Genomic DNA, 23,137 nt, shown 5'->3' with positions numbered 1-23,137 from the left:
TATTGATTTGAGTCTTCTCCCTCATTTTTTTGATGAGTCTGGCTAAAGATTTATCAATTTTGTTTATCTTCTGAAAGAACCAGCTTTTAGTTTTATTGATCTTTGCAATGTTTTTCTTTTTTCTATTTCATTTATTTCTGCTATGATCTTTATGATTTCTTCTATTAACTTTCGGTTTTGTTTGTTCTTTCTCTGGTTTCTTTAGGTGTAAGTTTAGATTGTTTATTTGAGATTTTTCTTGTTTCTTGAGGTAGGAATGTATTGCTATAAACTTCCCTCTTAGCACTGCTTTTTCTGCATCCCATAGGTTTTAGATTGTCATGTTCTCATTGTAATTTGTCTCTGGGTATTTTTTGATTTCCTCTGATTTCTTCAGTGATCTCTTGGTTATTTAGTAATGTATTGTTTATCCTCCATGTGTTTGTGTTTTTTCCTTTTTATTTTTTTTTCCTTGTAATTGATTTCTAATCTCATAGTGTTGTCATCAAAAAGGACGCTTGGTGTGATTTCAGTTTTCTTAAATTTACTGAGGCTTGATTTATCACCCAAGATGTGATATATCCTGAAGAATGTTCCATGTGCACTTGAGAAGAAAGTGTAATCTGCTGTTTTCAGATGGAATGTGCTATAAATATCAATTAAATCTATCTGGTCTCTTGTGTCATTTAAAGCTTGTGTTTCCTTATTAATTTTCTGTCTGGATGATCTGTCCATTGGTGTAGGTGAGGTGTTAAAGTCCCCCACTATTATTCTGTTACTTTCGATTTCCTCTTTTATAGCTGTTAGCATTTGCATTATGTATTGAGGTGCTCCTATGTTGGGTGCATATATATTTATAATTGTTATATCTTCTTCTTGGACTGATCCCTTGATCATTATGTAGTGTCCTTCCTGTCTCTTGCAGCATTTTTTATTTTCAAGTCTATTTTATCTGTTATGAGTATTGCTACTCCAGCTTCCTTTTGATTTCCATTTGCATGGAATATCTTTTTCCATCCCCTCACTTTCAGTCTGTGTGTGTCCCTAGGTCTGAAGTGGGTCTCTTGTAGACAGCATATATATGGGTCTTGCTTTTGTATCCATTCAGCGAGCCTGTGTCTTTTGGTTGGAGCATTTAATCCATTCACATTTCAGGTAATTATTGATATGTATGTTCCTATTACCATTTTCTTAATTGTTTTGGGTTTCTTTTTGTAGGTTCTTTTCTTCTCTTGTGTTTCCCACTTAGAGAAGTTCCTTTAGCATTTGTTGTAGAGCTGGTTTGGTGGTGGTGAATTCTCTTAGCTTTTGCTTGTCTGTAAAACTTTTTATTTCTCCATCGAATCTGAATGAGATCCTTGCCGGGTAGAGTAATGTTGGTTGTAGTTTCTTCCTTTTCATCACTTAAATATATTGTGCCACTCCCTTCTGGCTTGTAGTTTCTGCTGAGAAATCAGCTCTTAACCTTACGGGAGTTCCCTTTTATGGTATTTGTTGTTTTTCCCTTGTTGCTTTTAATAATTTTTCTTTGTCTTTAATTTTTGTCAGTTTGATTACTATGTGTCTCAGTGTGTTTCTCCTTGGGTTTATCCTGCCTGGGACTCTCTGTGCTTCCTGGACTTGGGTGGCTATTTCCTTTCCCATGTTAGGGAAGTTTTCGACTATAATCTCTTCAATTATTTTCTCTATGTTCTTTCTCTCTCTCTTCTCCTTCTGAGACCCCTATAATGTGAATGTTGGTGCATTTAATGTTGTCCCAGAGGTCTCTTAGGCTGTCTTCATTTCCTTTCATTCATTTTTCTGTATTGTTTTCCGTGGCAGTGAATTCTTCCATTCTGTCTTCCAGGTCACTTATCCGTTTTCTGCCTCAGTTATTCTGCTATTGATTCCTTCTAGAATAAAAAAAAAAAAGTAGAAATACCTTCTATTTTTCATTTCATTTATTGTATTGTTCATCTCTGTTTGTTCTTTACTTCTTTTAGGTGTTCTTTAATTCTTCTAGGTCTTTGTTAAACATGTCTTGCATCTTTTCGATCTTTGCCTCCATTCTTTTTCCAGTATCCTGGATCATCTTCACTATCATTATTCTGAACTCTTTTTCTGGAAGGTTACCTTTCTCCATTTTATTTAGTTGTTTTTCTGGGGTTTTATCTTGTTCCTTCATCTGGTACATAGTCCTCTGCCTTTTCATTTTGTCTGTCTTTCTGTGAATGTGGTTTTCGTTCCACAGGCTGCAAGATTTTAGTTCTTCTTGCTTCTGCTGTCTGCTCTCTGGTGCTTATTAGCATATTTAAATATCATTGTGAGATTTTGGGGCTGAATGGATTTTTGATAAAAATATTGCATCCTTTATTAGTATTAAAGAAATTATTCTCAAAGAGTTTGCTTTTCCCAGTGATACTAAGCATGAAATGTACATGCAGCAAACTTGAGACTAACTCAGTAATGTTAGCATATACTGCTTTTTTGGTACCATACATTTTTCTTACAAATATTAATCCATTTAATCCCCACAACTACATTATAAGGTAGCCACAGAGAAGGTGAGTGACTTATTTAAGACCACACTGTTAATAGTATGAGCCAGCTGATTTGAATACAAGAATTCTCACTCCAGAATTCTCACCTACCTTTTTATTTTCTTTTGCTAACCTTTGCGTTCTTGAGTCACCGTGGCCGACTGCTCTCATGAATCGGTTGAAGGATCTGTAGCTATAAACACACAGGTGGTTTACCTAGCATACGCTTCTTTGGTAGAGAGTCATTTTCTTTTCGCATACAATTTATGATTAGCAAACCTCAGTGTCTGTGTAGAAAGCATTACTTTTGCAGATAACTACTAGCTTACAGTGAGTGGATGCTTGGCAATGCATTTGCAGTGATTATTGACTTGGTTTTATTAATCTTGTTGCTTCATAGAAAATATTTGTCTAGTAGTTGAAGGACTGTTTTCACTGATTAAATCTGAAAGATACAAGGAATACTGAGATCTTGATCATTTTCCAAAGGTTAAGTAGTTATGACACTAGTAACCTCAAATATGGCTCATTTAACCATTTTGCACTATATCACGAATGCTTAAAAAAATCAGTATGCCCTTTTAGCATAGAGGAACATATCTCATGAAATTGCAGGTACTGTACTATTGTTCTGTTTTGTTTAGATGACGAATGTGACAACAGACTATTGTATTGACGTCATAAGAAAATTTGAAGTTTCTGAAGAAAATAAGGCAAAAAATGTCCTTGGCATAGAAGGTAAAATAACCAATATCCTTAATTTCTCATTTCTCAGTTTAGTTTGCTAAGTTACATTCTAGCAAAATTTTTAGGAAAAGAAATAGGGAGATAATCTTGGAATTACAGATGATTCAAATAAAACCCACGACACACATATTTTCCTACAAAACAGATGCCATGATTTTGCTGTTTCTTTTTTTTTTTTTTTTTTTTTTTTGCTGTTTCTTTTACTTTTGCAAGGACAGTAGCATTTTCCACTCAAGCAAGTCAACTTGATGCCACTATGTATGATAGATGCCAAGAAATATTTTGACTTTTCTCAAATGGTTAATTTTTAGAAATAGTTTTAACCCGATAATCTCATGATGGGAAATTTGGCCCTAAAATAAGTAAACATGTTTTTTTGTTTTCTTTTTTTAAATGTTGGCAACTAATTTGTTTTCCCTAGTTGGTAGTGGTAGAGAGGTTGTAGGGACCACAAATTTTGTTAACATGACTATCTCATTTTATAACTGAAGAAAGTGAGGCTTAAAGAAATTAAGTAATTTGGGACTTCCCTCCTGGTGCAGTGCTTGAGAGTCCGCCTGCCAATGCAGGGGTCATGGGTTGGAGCCCTGGTCTGGGGGATCCCACATACACTGGAGTGGCTAGGCCCTTGCACCACGGCTACTGAGCCTGTGTGCCACAACTGCTGGGGCCCGTGAGCCTGGAGCCCGTGCTTCACAATGGGAGAGGCTGCCCGCGCACCACAATGAGGAGTGGCCCCCGCTCTCTGCAACTAGAGAGGGCCCGCACGCAGCAATGAGGACCCAATGCAGCCAAAAATAAATGAATGAATGAATAAATTTTTAAAAAAAAGAAATAAGTAACTTGCCCACAGTTATATATATTAGATTCTGAATATATATTTAGAATCTAGCTCCTAGGATATTACGTATAAATGATATGACATGAATATAGCTACATGTATCTATAAGTCATATGTATTTAAAATATGTAGGGAAAGAAATTTGTAGGCTGCTCTCCAAAAGAGAACATGTGCCAGGCAGAATAGATAATCTTAATTAAAAAACTACTGGGGCATCCCACTTCCTGCAAGAGCATATGATACCATGGCTTATCTTACCAATTTTGATTGTTGGCCTCCTATTCTCCCAAACAGGCTTAGTGTGGACAAGGGGGTATGACATTTTATGTTTACTTCCAGGGATAGAGGCTAATTAAAATGAAGAGAAATTATTTAATATTTATATAATTAAAAGCTATTTTAAAAACAACCAAAGAAGATAAACTAATTTGGACCTTTCTTTACCAATAAATGAATCTTTTCTTTGGTGGGGCCTTAAAAGATGGAGTTAAACCTGATTTCTAAGTTATGGCCATAAAGATGAGCATGAAGAAATTCTCCAGAGTTCCAGAGGATATTTACCAGTAGTTTTACCACAGGATTCTTGAAGACTTGAAATAATTTACCCTAATAATCATTCCATGTAGGTACTTGTAGGACATTCACATATCTGTTAATATGTTAATGAATGCCTTTCCTACCCAGGCACTATGTTTTTGAAAAACTGATAGGGTTTTCTACATAATCTTGAAATATTTTTTCACATTTCTCAAATGTGCTAGCCATTAGTAGCATCTTGCCAAACCAGTTTCATAGTCAAATAATCATACCCTGATTTTAAGCTATGCCTAACTTCTGACCTGTTACCTCAGCTATGGCACTGACAATACTATTTTTCAAATCAACTTAATAACCTATCAGGTTGCTGTTGATCAGTATATCACTTAGGATAAATATGGTTTGAACACTGCATGAGCTACCCATTAGGTCACACTGAATAATCATAGCTTGAGTTCAGCAGTTACTGAAGAGCTTTGCAATAAGCCCCCTCCCTCCCTCAATCAAAACTCTTAAAAAGTCTGTTTTTCTGTGGGTTATATTTAAACTGCTACTCCCCAAAGTCATATTTCAGTTTTTGACACTGTCTATTTGATCTGAAGCACATCTCTCATTGCCCCGGTATTCCCTGCAAAGGCTGTCCTGAAGGTAAATGAGGTAATCAGTATGAACAAACTTTGATCTCTTTTGTCCTTGTTAGAGTTGGTTAAGTATATATGCTTCAAAGCTATAGTACTTCACTCTCTCTCATTTCCAAAGGCTTCACGAACTTCATGCGTAGTCCTGCTTGTGACATATTTAACCCACTGCACCATGAAGTGTACCAGGACATGGACCAGCCCCTGTGCCACTACTACATCGCTTCCTCCCACAATACATACCTGACCGGGGACCAGCTCCTGTCTCAGTCCAAAGTGGACATGTATGCACGGGTGCTGCAGGAGGGCTGTCGCTGCGTGGAAGGTGCGTGCTTTGAGCGCGAGTGTGTGTGGGTGCACACGTGCTTTAGTCAGGCACGTCTAGTGTAAATAATGGAGACCTAAAAAAATGCACTCATGCTAATCAGAACTATTTTCCCACTCACTGTAAAGTTATTCTTAACTCATAATCCTCTCCGGTTCCTCCTGACACTTCAAACAGGGAGAGAGATGTGTACTAGCATTTGGGAGGCACACCTTCAGGTGCTGAAAAATTGTGATGAATGTGAAAGTTTTTCCTAGAAAGATTTTTTTTTTTGATTAAACAATGGTAAAGATGGTTCAGGATAAATATTTATTTTTAAGGTACTTCATGGTCTATCAATCATCCAACACTTATTAAATTTCTAGGAGGTTCCTGGGGGTTAGGACACAGATGTAAGATGTGGCTTCTATCTTTCAGGCGCTCACAGTCATTAGAAGGGGTGGACGGTAAAAATCATAGTATGGTGTGAGAATTCCACCAGTTGAATCAAACGTGGTTGAGAGGTGATACAGAAAGTGAGGGGTGACGTAAAATATGATGAGAAATCAGCCTGGAAGGTAGACTTGGGTCAGCGATAAAGGGTTCTGAGTGCTGTGATAAGGAATTTCAGTTTTAGCTTTTGGTAACGAGGGTCCGGTGGATTGTTTTAATACCTAGGGTGATACGGTCAGACTTGCAGTTTAGAAAGATTGCTTGGGCAGCAGTGTAGGAAGATAATTTTTCTTTAAGATGTATGTTTGTGGTGGGGGAAGGGAGGTGAAACTAGAGCAAGGAGAATGGTGGGAAGGCTATTGAAATGATTGAAAGGAAGGATCATAAAAACTTAGACTAGGTGAGAGAGATGCTTATACAGATATTAAAGAAGTAAACTTACAGGACCTGGTGAGCAAAGCAAAGGATGTAAGACTTGAAGGGGAGAGCTGGAATGAATGATGGAGCCATCATCTACTGTGGGGACTGAGCATTAATGAGTTCAGCTTTCCATCGGTTGAGTTTATAGTGACTTTGTAATATATACATGGACATTTTTATTAGTCAATTAAATAACAATATGTGAACTCAACAGAAGGATCCAGAAAAGATAAAGATTCCACAATTCCGAGTTTTCTGTGTGTTAGCGTACAAGATCACTTACAGAGACCTTCGTGTGTAAATGTACATCACAGTGGACAAGATCACTTAGAGGAGTGGCAAAGAGAACAAGGCCTGAGGACTTATGCATTCCAACCTTTCGAAGCAGAAAGAACAAGGGGAACTGACGAAGACAACTAACGCAAAGCAGTCACTTGGACCTAAGGGATGAAATGGTCAAAAATGTCCCATGCGATAGAAAAGTAAAATAAAGACTAAGTGTCCAGTCCGGTTGCATTTGACAGCTGGGAGGTTATTAGTGTCTTTTGCTATATAGTTTTGGTGGCCTTTCAGTGGGAAGGTCAGGTAGATAATCTGCTGTGAGTTAGTCACTTGGCATTTTTCTGCATTAGGGGAAGATTTGATACAGTGTTGGGGAGGTTTTGAGACTTGGAAGAGGGGGAAATGAGGATTCGTTCATTTTGCTTTTAGATGGGGTAGGGGACAAGAAATTTTGAAATGGTTCATGCCTGTTACCCTCTCTTTTCTCAGGATAGTAGGAGAGAACACCATCCACTAAGTGTAGAGTGGGTGGAGGTTGGCTGGGGGATGGGAGGCTTAAAAAGATCAGCAAATAATGAGTAAGGAGTTGACAAGATAAACTGGGGAAGGCCTAGCTAATTTCAAAAACAGTCTTTAACAGAACAGTCTTTTTGTTATACAAAGTCTGCATGCTCAGACTGCTCCCCACCCCATTCCCAACAGACTAGGTATAAGAGCAGTGAAGACAGATTCTAGAATTGATCCAAGCCTCTGGATTTCCAGGTCGTATAAAATATCTTCAAGATGTTGGTGAGAGCTCTTTTAAGTAAGTGACAGTGGGTCCATGAACTAGGAAAGGAAATGAAGGGGCCACAAAATGAGGTTAAGAGACTAGAAGACTCAAAGAAACAGAAATACTGAGAATGTCGGCATCACGCATACCGTAAACAAGAACAGAGAATTATTATCACAAGGTGGGATTTTGGATATAGTTGAGGTAATGACTATATGCAGGGCGTGTGGTGGGTGAGCATGATTAGAGTGAAGCAAGGAGCTGTTGGCACTGAGGTCAAGGTTAAGTGATTGGGTAGATTGCCCACATGGACTTTTAAGTCAAAGGATGCTGACAGGGCGATTCAAAGCTAAAAAATTAAAAGATCAAAAATTGGATATTAAAAACTGTAAACCACATACTTAAGTAGAAGAAGAATGCTACGGAAAAGGCACTTGGAAGATTCCTGGAAGGCAGAGATGGATAAAGTGAGGTTTAAAAGTGGGGGGATTTTTTAAATGAATGTAGAACAACAGTTGTTTAAAAGTAGCATCCTCATTTTGTGATTTATACAAAAAAAGCATCTGTGGAGAAAGGAAGTAGTATCCTCCCAGGTAAACTGGTTGTTAACCAAGATAAGGAGGTTGAGGAAGAATTCTAGAGAGTCTAATGACGAAAGGGGGTTTGTTAGAGAGTCTGATGATGAAAGGGGGTTTGTTTACACTGGAATGGAGATTCCATGGAGCAAAGGGGAATTGCTTTTTGGTGGGAGCATATGGGAGTCAGCAGTAGGTAGCAAGTTGTTCTTGGGGTGGTGGAATAGTGTAAGGAGATGAATAAAGCAGTAGGGCAGTGAGATAATACTGGTGAGTAGAGGAACGCTTCTTTGTCAGAGAGTTTCTGGCTTGAAGAATTTTCTGCTGCAAAAGTAGCAGATGTAATGTTACAGTAATAGTAGTAGTAATGTTATAAAGGCAAATTGACATATTTTGAAAATGGACAGGTATTAAAAACTATCTGCATACAGAACCATTAGGACCACTACCAATTTAGCGCTCTGGAAGTGTATGATTTAAGACATGGCATTTTTGCAGTAGATGCAGAGAACACCTACTGACAGTAGTGACTGATAATTGAGTAGCTTAAGCAACTGGATAATGAAGATGCTTATAAAATATTAGCATAAAGGAAAACCTTTCGAGCAACAGAAGGTCTTGAGGTGACATTCTGTTCTCAGCCATTATTCAACCATTTGTTCACTCAGCACTCAAGCAGTTTTACAAGTCTGTCATGCATAGAGATGCCAGGGCCCACACCCTTATTGGCTTCAGAGAGTGATGGTTGCCTATCATTTTAAATGGTGACATTTTCTTGGAGGCCAAATAAGGAAAATGACTTCTGGTGACTCCATGAAGTGAAAGTCAACTCCAGGCAGTTTTGCAATTTTGTTACTTCTGTGCCCTGTACTGTTTCCTTTGCTTTTCAGGTCTTTCAGGTGCCCAATCATTTCTTTTTGGATTTCTCTGTCCAAAATCAGTGTCTTACCCAAGCTTAACCATGTTCTAATGATCAACTTCTTACTCAATCAGATCTTCTAATTCTCTGGCATTCCTTGGGCTATTAAGAAGGAAAGTTATCTGATTAAGATAATTTATAGTAAGACACAAATAATTTTTAGTTTTAGCTTTTTCAGGGATCTTTTAATTTTAAAATTAGCTTTTAGAAATTGTGTGCAGCAGATGACATTGAACATGGGCCTTCCCTTGTACCTTCTTTCTTCCTCTTTGCCAGTCACCAAAGTAATAGAAGCTATTGATCTTTGCCCTCCTTGTGTAAAAGGTGTTGCTTGCTCCAGACATTCACACAAACTGAGAAGATGCACAGCTTGTATATAATTTCAAAGGACGTGCAATCTCTCAAATATCTCCCTCGCCAAGCCTGCATCAGCAAACTTCTCCTCTGTTGTTTGGCTTGAAGTTTTCACTATTGGAAAAATCTATGACTGGACAGTGAAAGTCAAGCTGCTATTTCTGGAAGGTTTTGTTGAGAAGAAGCATTATACTGTGTTTATCTAGGAGACTTGGTCAGCTTTGTACTTGCTCTATTTCCTGTCTGAAACTATGGTTGTCACCTTGGCTTTGAATATACTGGGAAGGAACAGGGAAACCACCATGATTTCGTCCCCTTTTGTGGGCTAGGTTCTGGTTAAGTGCTTTCCATGCATCCTTCTTTAATTCTTACAACACTAAGGAAGATGGAATAATCTCCTTAAGAAGGCACCCCAATTTGGGGTAGGGTTGGTGGCTCAAGGTCCCATAGCTAGGAAGCTTGGAAGCTGGTATTTGAACGCAAGTTGTCTGACTCCCTCACTTTGCTTCTCCAGGAAGCCTTTGGGGTTTTTGGAAGAACACGCATTGAATGACATGACCAACCCAAGCGAGGGATCAAATAAGGGCCATCTGGTCACATAAGGAAGACTAGGAAGAACAGTGTGCAGCACAGAGAGGAGGTTGGCTTTAACAGGAGGCATTTGCTTGACTTGTGATTAGGCTTGGCATCTAAATATCTAGATGTTCCTGAAGACTTTAGAACTTGATAACGTGATTTTTCGTGCTCTCCTGACAATTTCTGCCAGCCCTGTAATTTGAAGATCTTAGTTTACACTTCAAGCTTGGACCTGGAGGCACCAATCTATACACACCCAGTGGTGCTTTATCTACCTTGCTTCTGGATGAAGTTGTTTTTATTCTTAAACAGCTGCAGCTAGGAGTTAAAGAACCTGATTTATAGAATGTAGCAGGTCATGGATTAAAAATTTCAGGTCCCACAGGTAATTTTCTGAAGCAGCTTTTGCCAAGTATAGTTCTTAGAGATGGAGAGTAATGATTCTGGACAGTTCTTTCATGGTATTGTGACCTGAAGAATCTCTCCACTTTCAAGCTTCTATTTTGATAATACTGTGTTTTCCATCTCCATTAGTTCAGCTGCAACAATGTCCTCGGTCAGGATATATATGGTGTCTTGGGGAAAACGAGTAAGTCTTTTGTTGGTGAAGTGGGTTTGCCAGCAAATCAGATTGATGACATTTTTTACACGGCCTTTCCTTTCCCTTGATTATCAGCCCTAGTTGCTTTATAAATATGGATGTTCTGTCCAGGGGATTTTCACTTTCATTATGGAACTGACGTTGCACTGCTGTTGTAATCGGTTCACAACTTTTCCTGTTATCTCTGGGAGCACTATCAGGGTGAAACATTTTGAGTTCCACTATGAAAAGCTGTCATGTTAGTCTCTCAGCTGGCCTTCACATCTGACCAGCTGTTTGTCAGGGTGCTTTTGGGGGCTTCTAACATGTGGTCTGATTGAAAAAATGGGCCTGGCTATTTTGTGGCTAGGAAATTGGTTAGAGGATTTCTACTTTGCCAACATTCTCATCATAGCACTAGCTCTTACAGGAGCTCTTCATGGCCATTTGAACTTGACTGTGGATGCCACACGCTCAGATGGCAGCACCATTTGGGGATGTTGCTATCCTCATTTAACAGACAAGTGATAAAATAGGCCTAAAAAGTGAACGTTAGGAGAACCATCCTCAACTATGCATATTCTGCCTGTGTTATAAATGTTAGCAAAAGGGCTCCTTCTTTCATTACCAAAGTAGTTTCTTATGAAGAGATATTTTTATGTGTACATGATCATCAAGTCAGCTGTGGCATTGCCTCGTCTGCTTTGCATTCTTTTTGAAAATATATGAGCTCATTTATGAGAAACCCTCCTAAGCCCTTTTTCTTCCAAAATGGGGTATAAATTGGGGTATATTGTTTAAGTTACATACTTTTGAAACATCTGTTTATTCTTTTCACGCTTATATCCAAAGGCAAATTAAAGAATGTCAAGCACATGTCAAAAGAGGGATGGAGCCTCTCTCCTGAGAAGATGCCTTTATATGTTTGACCTCATTTACAGGCCCAAAGGAACAGTATAACACTGTATGATAGCATCCCAAAATATTTGTTCTTAAAATTTGTTTCCAGTATTCCTATGGTTTTAACCTTGAAAGTACTTTCTCCTTTTCCTTTTTCCATTCCCGCCCCAAGGATATTTTAATAGGCAGTATTTAATTGATGTATGTAACTGTATTAGTTAGGGAACAGAACACCCCCCCCCCAACTCTCATCTATCTAGAGAGAGACAGAAAGAGAGAGGAAAGAGACCTTTGACTTTTCTCAGATCTGGTAACTGGGTCCTTATTCCTACTTAAGAATGATTGACTGACAGTGAGAAATAGTTACCTCATTTAGACACACATTCCCTGTTGGGCTGCTACATTTATTTATGTGACCTGCTAGGTTCTTGTTGGTATTTGAATTTGTGACCCCCTGTCATAAGGAAGGGCAATGTCATGAGAGCTGGCAAAATTCTATGGGGGATCCTCGTTTAGGATCTAAATCCTTAATCAAGGATTTGACCCTTGGTTGAGATTGAGATAAGCAAAGTGAAAGAGGGCACTTCAGTTGACCTTAAATGAAAGAAGCAAAGGCATGGAAGTAGGATCGTATGTGAGGAAGCTTGCCTAACTGGAAGAATAAGTCTGTGAGTTTGGAAGTAGGAGAAAATAAGTTTGACTTGTCAAACAGGAGCTAAGATATTAGTTAACTAGTTTCTTTAACAGTTAAGCCTAAATCTCTGTGCCCTAAAACAACTGAAGTTTATTTCTTATGTGAAGTCCGAAATAGCTGTTCTTAATGGGTGACTCTTTCAAGCAGTGATTTAGGGGTACAGGCTCTTTCCTTCTGTGTCTGTGCCATCTTCAGCACATGACTTCCAAACTCACAGCAGAAGAGAGGGCATGGATAACTGTGAAGGCAGGGTTTCATAATGCAGACCTGGAAGTGGTGCACATCATTTCTGCCCACATTTCAATGGCCATGTCCTACTGAAAGGGAAGGCTGGGAACTGTAGTCTAGCTGTGAGCTAGGACGAGAGAGATAACAGGCTTAGTTGAATGGCTAGCCAGTCTCTAGTGCCAGAGATAGGGACCCTGGGGTTAAGCAGGCAGGAGCTGCTATAAGTTGTTTATTAATAAATTTAACATAGACCTACTGAGTGCATACTGTGTGTCGGATGCTATGTTATGCACTGAGTAGGCTTTTGAGCAAAGTAGTGACATGGAGAAAGCAGTGTTTTGAGAAATTAGTCTGGTGGCAAAGTGTAAAACAAGGGAAGGCAAACTCTAAGTTGGGGAGGATGGTGAGGAAGCTGTTGTCTTTCTCCAGCTGGGGGTCAGTGAGGTTGTCCATACACATAACAGTATCAATAGTATTAATAACAATAATGATTACTGTGTGCCATGCAGGTTTATAATCAACTTCTCATGTACTTATAAATCACTCAAACTTATGATTCAAGTCCTGTTCTTAGTGTTCCTTTTATGCATGGGGAAGCAATACTTTAAATTATTAAATCATTTGCCCATATGCACATAAATCTTAGCAGGGCCTGAAGATTCGAAGTTAAAAAGTCAATGCTATTTTAGAACTACTGTCGAATTAATCAAATGGAAATAAACCTAATGGAAACGTAATGAGTTTAGGAGGACAATGATGAAAAACCCTGTTACTGATTTGAGAGGGTCGTTGAAACATTAAAAGACTATAGTAAACTGCATAAGAAGAAGTAAAATAGAGAAACAACCTGTTAAGAAATACCACTATGCTCAGGCATACTCGGTTGGATTTAGAGCAGTTTCTAATGAGAGTTCTTGGTAAAGGCTAAGCTGCTTGTGTATATGACTTCTTTGTTAACTATAAGCAGATTTACTTGCAGTAAATCATTTATAATCTCTAATTCCTTATTCTGATAAATATGCCAGAACACTCATTTCGGTCTGACATCTTTGTCATGATCATAATATGTATAAGCTCAAACAATAAACTTAATACTTGTCTGCTATTTCCAGAACTATCAGGACACACCAGAAACTTTGAGTTGTTGATGTGACATTCTGTTTTTGGCAGTTGACTGTTGGGATGGCCCCGACGGAGAGCCGGTCGTACACCACGGTTACACGCTCACTTCAAAGATCCTCTTCAGAGATGTTGTGGAGACCATCAACAAGCATGCCTTTGTGAAGAACGAGTAAGCAGAGCAGCAGCTGGGAGCCAGGCTCAGCTGGCACATGCAGCACTGCCTGACGTAACACGGCCACCAAGCCACACACTTCCCTGGAGTCTACATCTTGCTTTCTCCTGCCCTGGTTCTCTCCTTCCTTCCCAACAAAACACTGAACAAACAAGGGCCGCATGTACATACTTTCTTGTGCTCTCTTTATTCCTTACCCCATTCTCTCTCAAGATGTTGCCTCCTCGAAGCACGTTCTTATAAAGAGTGACCTCAAAATTTCTAAAGCCAGGGTGTACAGAGTGTCTATGAAGTTTAGAAACACAGGTTACTATACATAATAAATAGCTTATTGGGATTATATTGCAATACAATAAAATAATAATATCTTGGTTTCCAGACTTGCTGGATGTCCTATGTATACTGAAGTGCCTGGGGTCCTTATGTTACTTGACCTCTCCTTGGCATTTGATAATGGTGAAAATTTTCTCCTTAATACTTGCTTTTGGGGGGCCTCTATCATAGCATTCTCTCCTCTATTGCTGCCATTGCTTCTCGACCTCTTTCTTTAGCCTACGGTCTTCTAGTCCATTTCCTCACTCCTTTAATAGTCACTATTTCCTAAGTTGTTGTCCTTGGTCTACTTTTTGGTTATTTGCCCATTATATATCCAGAATGTTTTCCCTAAGTTTCAGAGATATATTGAAAAATTCTTACTACAAATTCATCTGAGTATCCCATAGGTACCTGAAAATTAACAAATTTCATTATTTATTCAGACATTTACTTAGATATTTAAAGTTGCCCACTCTAAGCCAGGCATACTATAATAGGTTTGGGGAGCCTCAACACTGAGCGAGGATAAGACTCCTACCAGCACGGGGCCTCCACCCCAAACTGAACTCAGCATTTCATTCTGCCAAGCTTCCTCTTACTCCATTTCCTTCTAGTTAGGAGGGTAGCACTGTTTACCAATGGCTTTACCTAGAAACTGGGAGTCCACTCTCGATTCAGCCAATCTTTTCAATTCTAGTTGCTAAAGTATCTTTTGACTCCACTGCCTTCTCTTCATTTTCATTTCTCTTTGGTTTATCCTCCACGCTGGTGCAGTATGTTTCTTTCTGAAAATATAAGCTGATGTTGTAATTCTTTTTTTTTTCTTTTTTTCTTTTTTTTTTTTTTTGCGGTACACGGGCCTCTCACTGTTGTGGCCTCTCCCGTTGCGGGACACAGGCTCCAGACGTGCAGGCTCAGCGGCCATGGCTCACGGGCCTAGCCACCCCACGGCATGTGGGATCTTCCCGGACCGGGGCACGAACCCGTGTCCCCCTGCATCGGCAGGCAGACTCTCAACCACTGCGCCACCAGGGAAGCCCTGATGTTGTAATTCTTAAAGTCCTTCAAAGACTCCCTGTTGTTCATGGTCATGCATTCCGTGCCCTTCAAGGCCTGGCCTCTTCCTGCTCTTCCAGTGTCATCTTCCACTGTTGCTCCACAGAGACTTGGGCTTCTGCCATCACTGACTGTCTTCCGGAGTCCCTGGGGATCTCAGTGCTTTCACAGACCCTACCCTCGCTTGTGCCGTTCTCTCTGTCTGAAACACTCATCTCCATTATTCCACCTGCCCAATTCTTGCTCATCCTAGAAGACTGCTTAGGCATTGTCCCTCTGGCAAACTTACCAATACTACAACTGATTTAAATGCTTCTTTTCGCTGTCCTTAGCACTCAACATATTTCTATCATATCATACAGCACCTTCTTGCAATTGTTGGTGACTTGCCTCCTTTTAAGTAGTTAGGACCATGAGCTCCTTGAAAATATGTGGCTATGTCTTATTCATTCATTTTTAAGAGAAATTAAAAATAAAACTTTATTCCCACCCCCCCACCGCTTTTTTTTTTTTTTGGCTGCTATGTGCGTCTTACAGGATCTCAGTTCCCCAGCCAGGCACTGAACCCGGGCCCCAGCAGTGAAAGCTCAGGATCCTAACCATGAGGCCACTAGAGAACTCCCCCTTATTCATTCTTTATTGCCTAGCCAGTGCCTGCAATATACCAGACATTCAAGAAATGATTTTTGCATTAAAAAAGGCAAATTAAAATTACAATTGCATAAAATTCATTTTATAGACATTAGTAGCCTTTAAAATTTCTAACATTTCGTCTTCTCATTAATTAAATATGAAGTTAAAATGCTGTTCTGTTAAGAGACACTTGCTGCATAGCAGGTTTGGTTTGTGGTGACTTGCACATGGAAGAATCCGAGTACTAAATTCTGATGGGTCTTTTTACCCTGATTGCTACTAATCTTAGCCAAGTTGATGAAGTGATTTGCCGTTATTTTCCAACATGTGAAGTAGGGCATTGAGAAGACCTGCTGTCTATGTACTTCGGAGGACCCTCTGGTGACTTGACTATGCTTACTTAAAGTCTGGGGATCCTTAGGAGAAAAGCACTTCAAATTAAAACAATTAATAAGCTTGTTTAGCACATTTTAAAAGTGCAGCTTTAAGATCTAGTTGCATCTTTTTTTTTTTTTTTTTCTGGCCGTGCCGCCCAGCATGTGGTATCTTAGTTCCCCAACCAGGGATTGAACTCGCAACCCCCTACAGTGGACACGCAGAGTCTTAACCACTGGACTGCCAGGGAAGTCCCAAACTGAAAATGTTTTGTTTTGTTTCACGTGTGGTTATTTTTTGGCTTCAACACACCACACGTGGAACTTCCCTGACCAGGGATCGAACCCACGACCCCTGAGTGGAAGGGCAGCGTCTTAACCACTGGACCACCAGGGAAGTCCTTAGTTGCATATTTACACCAGGGTTTCTCAACCTTGGCACTATTGACATTTTGGATCAGATAATTCTTTGTTATGGGGAACTGTCTTGTGCATTGCAGGATGGTGAGCAAATTTGTGACTTCTACTCACTAAACACCAGTAGCAGCCCCCATCCCCAACATTGTGACCACCAAAAATGTCTTCAGACATTGACAAATGTCCCTTTGGAAGGAGTGCCACACAGTCACCCCAGCCCCTGTTGAGAAGCACTGCTTAATACACCAAGCATCATTAGACACTGATAGCCTTTTTATAAACAGATTGATAATTTAAAAATCCATTGCTAGAACTCCCTGATGTGACTGCGCAGACAACTCAGGGTTGCTAGTCTGCTGTTTTTCTCTTTCTAACACTCTGGGGTAAAACCCATGTGAGGACCCAGGAGCAAACAGATTATAGTCCGGTAACCAAACCAACCTCAGTCACAAAGGTTCATCTCTCGTGTTACCTCTGGCATTAGGTTTACTAATGAGGATAGAATGTAATTTCAGGAGGTCACAGCCTGTATTGTGGAGTTTGTGCTTCTCATACAAGCGCATAAATAAATTTTTTTCTCCATATAGACATATTATGCAAGTTAAATATTGGTTTGTCTATTCCAGAAAAAAATATATTGCCTAGTACTTCAGAAGATATGTGATGGAAACTAGAAAAAAAATGAAAATAAGCCTTAATTTGTTTTTCTGAGGAAAAAACAAAGTCAAAAGAGGAGTAAGGTAATGGAATCTTTGCTGGTTCCTAAGGCTGTCTGTACTAATTGCTCCATTGGGGTCTCACATTCTCTGCACAGATCCCTGAGTGCTGGAGGAGAGTGAATGCTTGACTTTGTTTTTTCCTTTCTGAAAGTAAAGACTAGTATGTAATTCTATACAAATGATTTTGAAATGCCTGACATAGGACACTATAAAACACAAAATTCCATTGTGTTATTTTATCCTCAATAGTAATTTTCAAGCTGTGTGTTGAATATATATTTTTAGAGTAAATATCTTCATTTAATGATAGTGGTCTCCTAGATGTTTCTAGACTTTTGAATAAACAAGACAAAATTACCTTATGAGTTTTCTTTCTTTAGGTTTCTTATCTCTCAAAATTTTCTTTTATTTTTTCTTGTAAAAGAGACAAAATATATGTACTGTGTGTGTGCGGGAGAGAGAGAGCTACAAAATATTAGACTAAGTCATCTCATATGGATTGGTATTTTGTTCACCCCTTATGCCTGGTAAAATATATTTGGCCAGAGGAGTTTTTTTTTTTTAATGCATCTCTCATCTTTTTCATTTTAGAAGCATTTTAATTATCACCTCGCTCACAAATACTGTCACTAGGCTTGTAAGAACATAATGAATACAGAATAATTTTCAAAAGTCCCTGTGAGTTGCTGTACTCGACACCTTTACAATGTACTGCTGTTCTCTCAGGTTCCCGGTCATACTGTCTATTGAGAATCACTGCAGTGTCCAGCAGCAAAGGAAAATTGCTCAGTACCTGAAAGGAATATTCCGAGACAAACTCGACCTGTCATCTGTAGACACAGGAGAGACCAAGCAGCTTCCAAGCCCTCAAAGTTTGAAAGGCAAAATCCTAGTGAAGGTAATTACCTCAGGAATGCAATAAAAGGCACTAATGACCTGCTAAGCCCTCCCTCCCTTAAGGACTGAAAACTGGTTTATCAAGAGAATAATAGTCAATATATGAAGGGCTGTCTAGACTTGTGCATGCACCTTGTTCCAACTTACTTATAGTCATACCTTCAGAAAAAGCTTTTTACTGACTGGTCATGTATTCTGGGATTTGTTTTTATGAAGTGAGAACCTCAGTACTGTAAATCAAATACTGAATATTTTAGTCTGTAGTAGTTGACGCTGGAGAGGGGTCTGTGTATGGGAGGCCTGGATTACATGTGTCCGTATCCAAAAGCATTTCTTTCAGATTCTTCTCTGCCATTTCAAGCTCCAATAACTGTCTGTCAAAAAAAGTCTTCATGGTTGGTCAGCCTTGGTTATGTAAGTGAGAAGAGCTCACTTCAAAGTGGAGCACACGTTCAGACACTGTGCCCCAGAGGATTCGTGTGTAGGCAGAGGAGCAGTAGGTGAATAGAGTGGCATTTCATAAACAGATCTTCTGAGGGAGAAAACTTACTACCTGAAATGAATATTATTAATGCAAGGAATAGCCAGAAAGACAGCTCCTTGTGTTCTCAGATTGCTGATGTGATTTTATTTAATTCCAGTTAATTTTGTGTATTTGGACTAAAAGCATCTTGGATAGTTGTATTGTTTTGAGACTAAATACCTAAGGAAAAGCAGCAGAGTATTAATGATCAAATGGGGTTATATTTTACTTAAAAAGGGTGTGTACAAAAACCAAATATCACAGAGGAGGCGCAGGAAAGTCAGATAGTGTAATTTCATAGCAAGACTTTAACTGGGGCTTTAAGAGAGGACAGCACATGGGGAAGATGTAAAGTATTCATCTTTAGAATGGGTCAAAACCTGTTTTTCTATCAGTTAAATGAGAGTTATAGGCTGAATCCATCAAAGGGGTGTCATTGGGCATTTGTACGTGTGAAAGCATTTTGAATAAAAGCTCCAATTATATAATGTGAGAAATAACGTTAAGGTCAATTTTCCTGAAGTCTTGCTAACGCAGTCTCTTGTGGTGAAAACTGATTGCTAGGTTAGAAAGCTCAGTGTCAGCTTTATAGCCTTGTAAATATTTCCATGTTCCCAAATGGTCTTTAGCCAAGCGTCAGAAGGTTAAATGCAGAATGAGTCCATCTGATTGAAATACTTCTCATTTGGACAGTGGAACTTAAGGAATATTTGATATGAACTCATTGAATCCCTTGTGCATAACTGGGCTTTGGATCATTGGGCATAGAATGTCCTAGGGCTAATGGGCACCAGGATGAATTGAAGCCAGAAGACCTGAGGCACTCGTTGGAAGGAGTGGCAGCAATGTGGGCTGTGGGTGTTTCAAAGCAGCTGCAGTCCATTTGCTGGTAGTAACCTGTTCCAAACTTTAAGGAGATTTCTTAGATCTCTAGACCAACACACTCCCATTTGAAACAACAAAAAGGGAACTGATTTTCCTAAGTTCCTTTAGCATCAGAGCAATCTGTGATCCAAAAGGCAGCATTTGAATGGCTACTTACCACTTTGGAGGTGGGTAAGTTGTTTATTATTATAACTGTAACACACAAACTTTCCAACCTTGTGTGTACACACACACACACACACACACACACACAGATATATACACTAGTCCCTCATTACCCACAGGATTGGTTCCAAATCCACAGTGCTCAAGCCCCTCGTATGAAATGGCCTAGTACAGTTGGCTCCTCACATCTGCGGATTCAACCAACCCTTGGGTACGGAGGGCCAACTGTGTGTGTACGTATCTCCTAAAAATTAAACAAAAATTTGCTTTTGAACAAAAATAATAACGAACTTAGTAATTTTCCATAGGCTCATTACTGAAAGAAAACTTATCTGGTCCAAGCATTTTACTTTTACAGATGTGTCATAGAGCAGTTACCGCGGTCCTGGGGCCAGGCAGCTAAAAGCTAAGAGATGGCTATGGTTCCAGTCTCTAGAAATATTTTCAGTACCATGGAGAAATTAATCTAATTCTTGAGTGTGACTCCCACATGAAATAGTATGTAGATCAGAAGGGGACTCCTAGGTCATTCTTTGTTTACACTGGGCCACTGTTAAGTTCATAAAATTCTACCTAAGTTTATTCTATAATTTTCCTCAGGTGTAACACTCTTCATAAGAGACGTTAAGAAACAATGTTCTGTGGTGTTGCTTTTCTTCCTATCTGCCTGTATAAGGTATCTTTCAAAGACCATGAATGTGGAAAAAGCTGGCAGAAGATATGGCCTTGATATCTTTTTTTTTTTTTTTTTTTCGGTACACAGGCCGCTCACTGTTGTGGCCTCTCCCGTTGCGGAGCACAGGCTCTGGACGCGCAGGCTCAGCGGCCATGGCTCACAGGCCTAGCCGCCCCGCGGCATGTGGGATCTTCCCGGACCGGGGCACGAACCCATGTCCCCTGCATCAGCAGGCAGACTCTCAACCACTGCGCCACCAGGGAAGCCGCCTGATATCTTTTAATGGGATTTTGAAAGGACTGAAAATGAGGGCGCCTTGTGAATACTCTAGATGGCAACTTTCTCTCCTTGCTTCCCCACCTACTGCCACACTTAAGTAAAGGGGATTTGAAGCTTAGTGCCATATTTATATATCTATAGCTATATATATTCCTGTGGAAAAGAATGTAGTTTTCACTTTGCAGATAGCACATACAAATAAGAAGTATATTACATAGGGATATGAAGGCAAATTAAATACCACCTTTTTAAACCTATAACCATCCTTTTGTAAGTTGAAAAAAATATTTAAGTATTCAAATTCTAAGAGTTTGGATTCTTAATATAGATTTTGTTTTCATTACATAAATGATTTAACCAGCTTTAAATTTATCTCTTTGCCAAGCCCTTTAGGTCAAGAGCTTTGGGTATCAGGGAAGATACAGGAAACTGGGAGGGAGAGTTCTCTGAAAATCTGACTGTGCTGGTGGCCCTGTGGAGGGAGGAGAAGTGGATGAGGGGAAGATCCAGAGTGCTGAAGGTGGGCCAGTCATGGTGTGAAGAGCAGGAATATGTAACAGAAGTCACTGGAGCTCTAGTTTAGAGAAGATCAGCCTGGGTAGTAGTCTGGGATGATGTTTAGAAATTTATCATTATATTTGGCTGCCAAGCACATGAACAACCTTCCACGTTTAAAGAATTTCCCCCATCTTCATGCTTTTGCTGTATTCCATTCATTCAGTGGGGTCACTAGGTCCAGCCCACACTCAACGGGAAGGGATTATAGAAGTACATGAATACCAAGAGGTAGGAACCGTTGTGGGTATTTTAGAGGCTGTCTACCACAGTGACCTTGGTCCCTTAGCCACAGAGTCTGGTTCTGCCCTCTCTGCTCCCCAAGATTCTGGAAGTGAGTCAATTTCCTATTAATATTCCTTTCTGCTTACAAGTAAGATGCTTTTACTGGTACAGATGATTAGCCGTCCTGGAAGCCCTTATCAGGCTCCTGGGCCATGCCTCCTCCTTCTGCTTTTTATTTAGTTTTACTTTTTCTGAATATGAATTGGGAAATGTAGAAAAGGAGAAAATAACTATCACCCATAATGCTGTTACCCAGACATTCGTACTCCTAATAATTGACCATATTTCTTGCCAGATTTTTTTCCCTGAATTTTTATATATCATTGAGATCATAATGTGCATATAATTGTATAACTTGGGTTTTCTACCATTTTGTTATAAGAATTCCCCCTTGTTGTCCAAAAGCCCCTGATTCCTAAAGTGTGTTGGTGAGTGGTTGCGAGGGGCATGTTCTGGCTGGGCAGGAGTGTCATTGCATTGTCCATAAAAGCAGGTCTGGTCAGTGCAGAGGACACAACCAGCAGGAGAGGAGGGCGATTTTAACCTGCTCAGGAGAACAAGCTGCTCTAAGGACATGGGATGGGGTGATGCCTGTTTATGACGAGTCATATATTCTCGAACAGAAGCCTGGTCTGATTTTTACTTGTAAATATAGTATCCCTAATTAATTGTATTTAATTGGAAGTCATAAAACTGCCTTTTCGTGAAAGTCTCTTCTCCCTTTGCTTTGCCCCTAATTCAAGCGATCTGCCTTCAAGTCAGTCTGAAGTAATGATTGGCAAGGAGATAACAAATTTTATTTTCATTTTTCTTTTATTTTAAAAAAACCTTTTTACTTTATACTGGAGAATAGTTGATTAACAATGTTGTGATAGTTTCAGGTGTACAGCAGAGTGAATCATTTATACATATACATGTATCTATTCTTTTTCAAATTCTTTTCCCATTTAGGTTGTTACATAATATGAGCAGAGTTCCCTGTGTCCCTGTGCTATACAGTAGGTCCTTGTTGCTTATCCATTTTAAATGTATTAGTGTGTACACGTCAATCCCACACTCCCTAACTATCTCTTCCCCTGCTCCCCGATCCCCATAACCATAAGTTTGTTCTCTAAGTCTATGAGATGTTTCTGTTTTATATAAGTTCATTTGTATCATTTCTTTTTAGATTCCACATTGATATCATACAGTATTTCTCTTTCTCTGTCTGACTTACTTCACTCAGTATGACAGTCTATTTTCATTTTTTAAAAATTATTTTTAATGGTGGTAAAATACAACATACATAAAACTTACCTACCATCTTAACCATTTTTAAGTGTACAGTTCAGCTGTGTCAAGTACATTCGCATTGCCACGTACAGAACTCATTTTCCTGCAAAACCAAAACTCCATACTCATTAAACAGCTCCCATCTTCCCCACCACCCGCTTCCTCCAGCCCCTGGATACCACTGTTTTACTTTCTATCTCTATGAATTTGGCTACTCTGAGTACCTTATATAAGTGGAATCATACAACAGTCGTCGTTTGTGACGGGCTTATTTCCTTTAGCCTAATGTCCTCAAGGTTCATCCATGTTGTAACATGAGTCAGAATTTCCTTACTTTTAAAAGCTGAATAACATTTTAGTGTATGCATATACCACATTTTGTTTATCCATTCACCTGTTGGTAGACACTGGGTTATTTCCACCTTTTGGCTATTGTGAATTTTCATTTTTCATTTCCTATTTTATTTTTTAACT

At 39.4% G+C, this 23,137-nt stretch overlaps 1 protein-coding gene across 5 annotated transcripts in view; it reads left to right on the top strand.

The window, feature by feature from the left end:
* PLCH1 (phospholipase C eta 1) overlaps positions 1 to 23,137 on the top strand; it is a gene marked incomplete at its 5' end in the record, with an annotated part of 212,634 nt that overhangs the window by 129,426 nt on the left and 60,071 nt on the right. For all 5 annotated transcript variants that reach the window (XM_082655618.1, XM_082655617.1, XM_082655615.1 and 2 more), the window contains 4 exons: positions 3,143 to 3,236; positions 5,383 to 5,586; positions 13,489 to 13,609; positions 17,853 to 18,024. In XM_082655618.1, the coding sequence (XP_082511744.1) occupies positions 3,143 to 3,236; positions 5,383 to 5,586; positions 13,489 to 13,609; positions 17,853 to 18,024 (591 nt within the window). The remainder of the gene's footprint in view (positions 1 to 3,142; positions 3,237 to 5,382; positions 5,587 to 13,488; positions 13,610 to 17,852; positions 18,025 to 23,137) is intronic.

Source organism: Grampus griseus (assembly GCF_964374135.1).
Source record: "Grampus griseus genome assembly, chromosome: 5".
Classification (NCBI taxonomy): Eukaryota; Metazoa; Chordata; class Mammalia; order Artiodactyla; family Delphinidae; genus Grampus; species Grampus griseus.
This window is presented reverse-complemented; position numbering and strand designations above follow the sequence as displayed.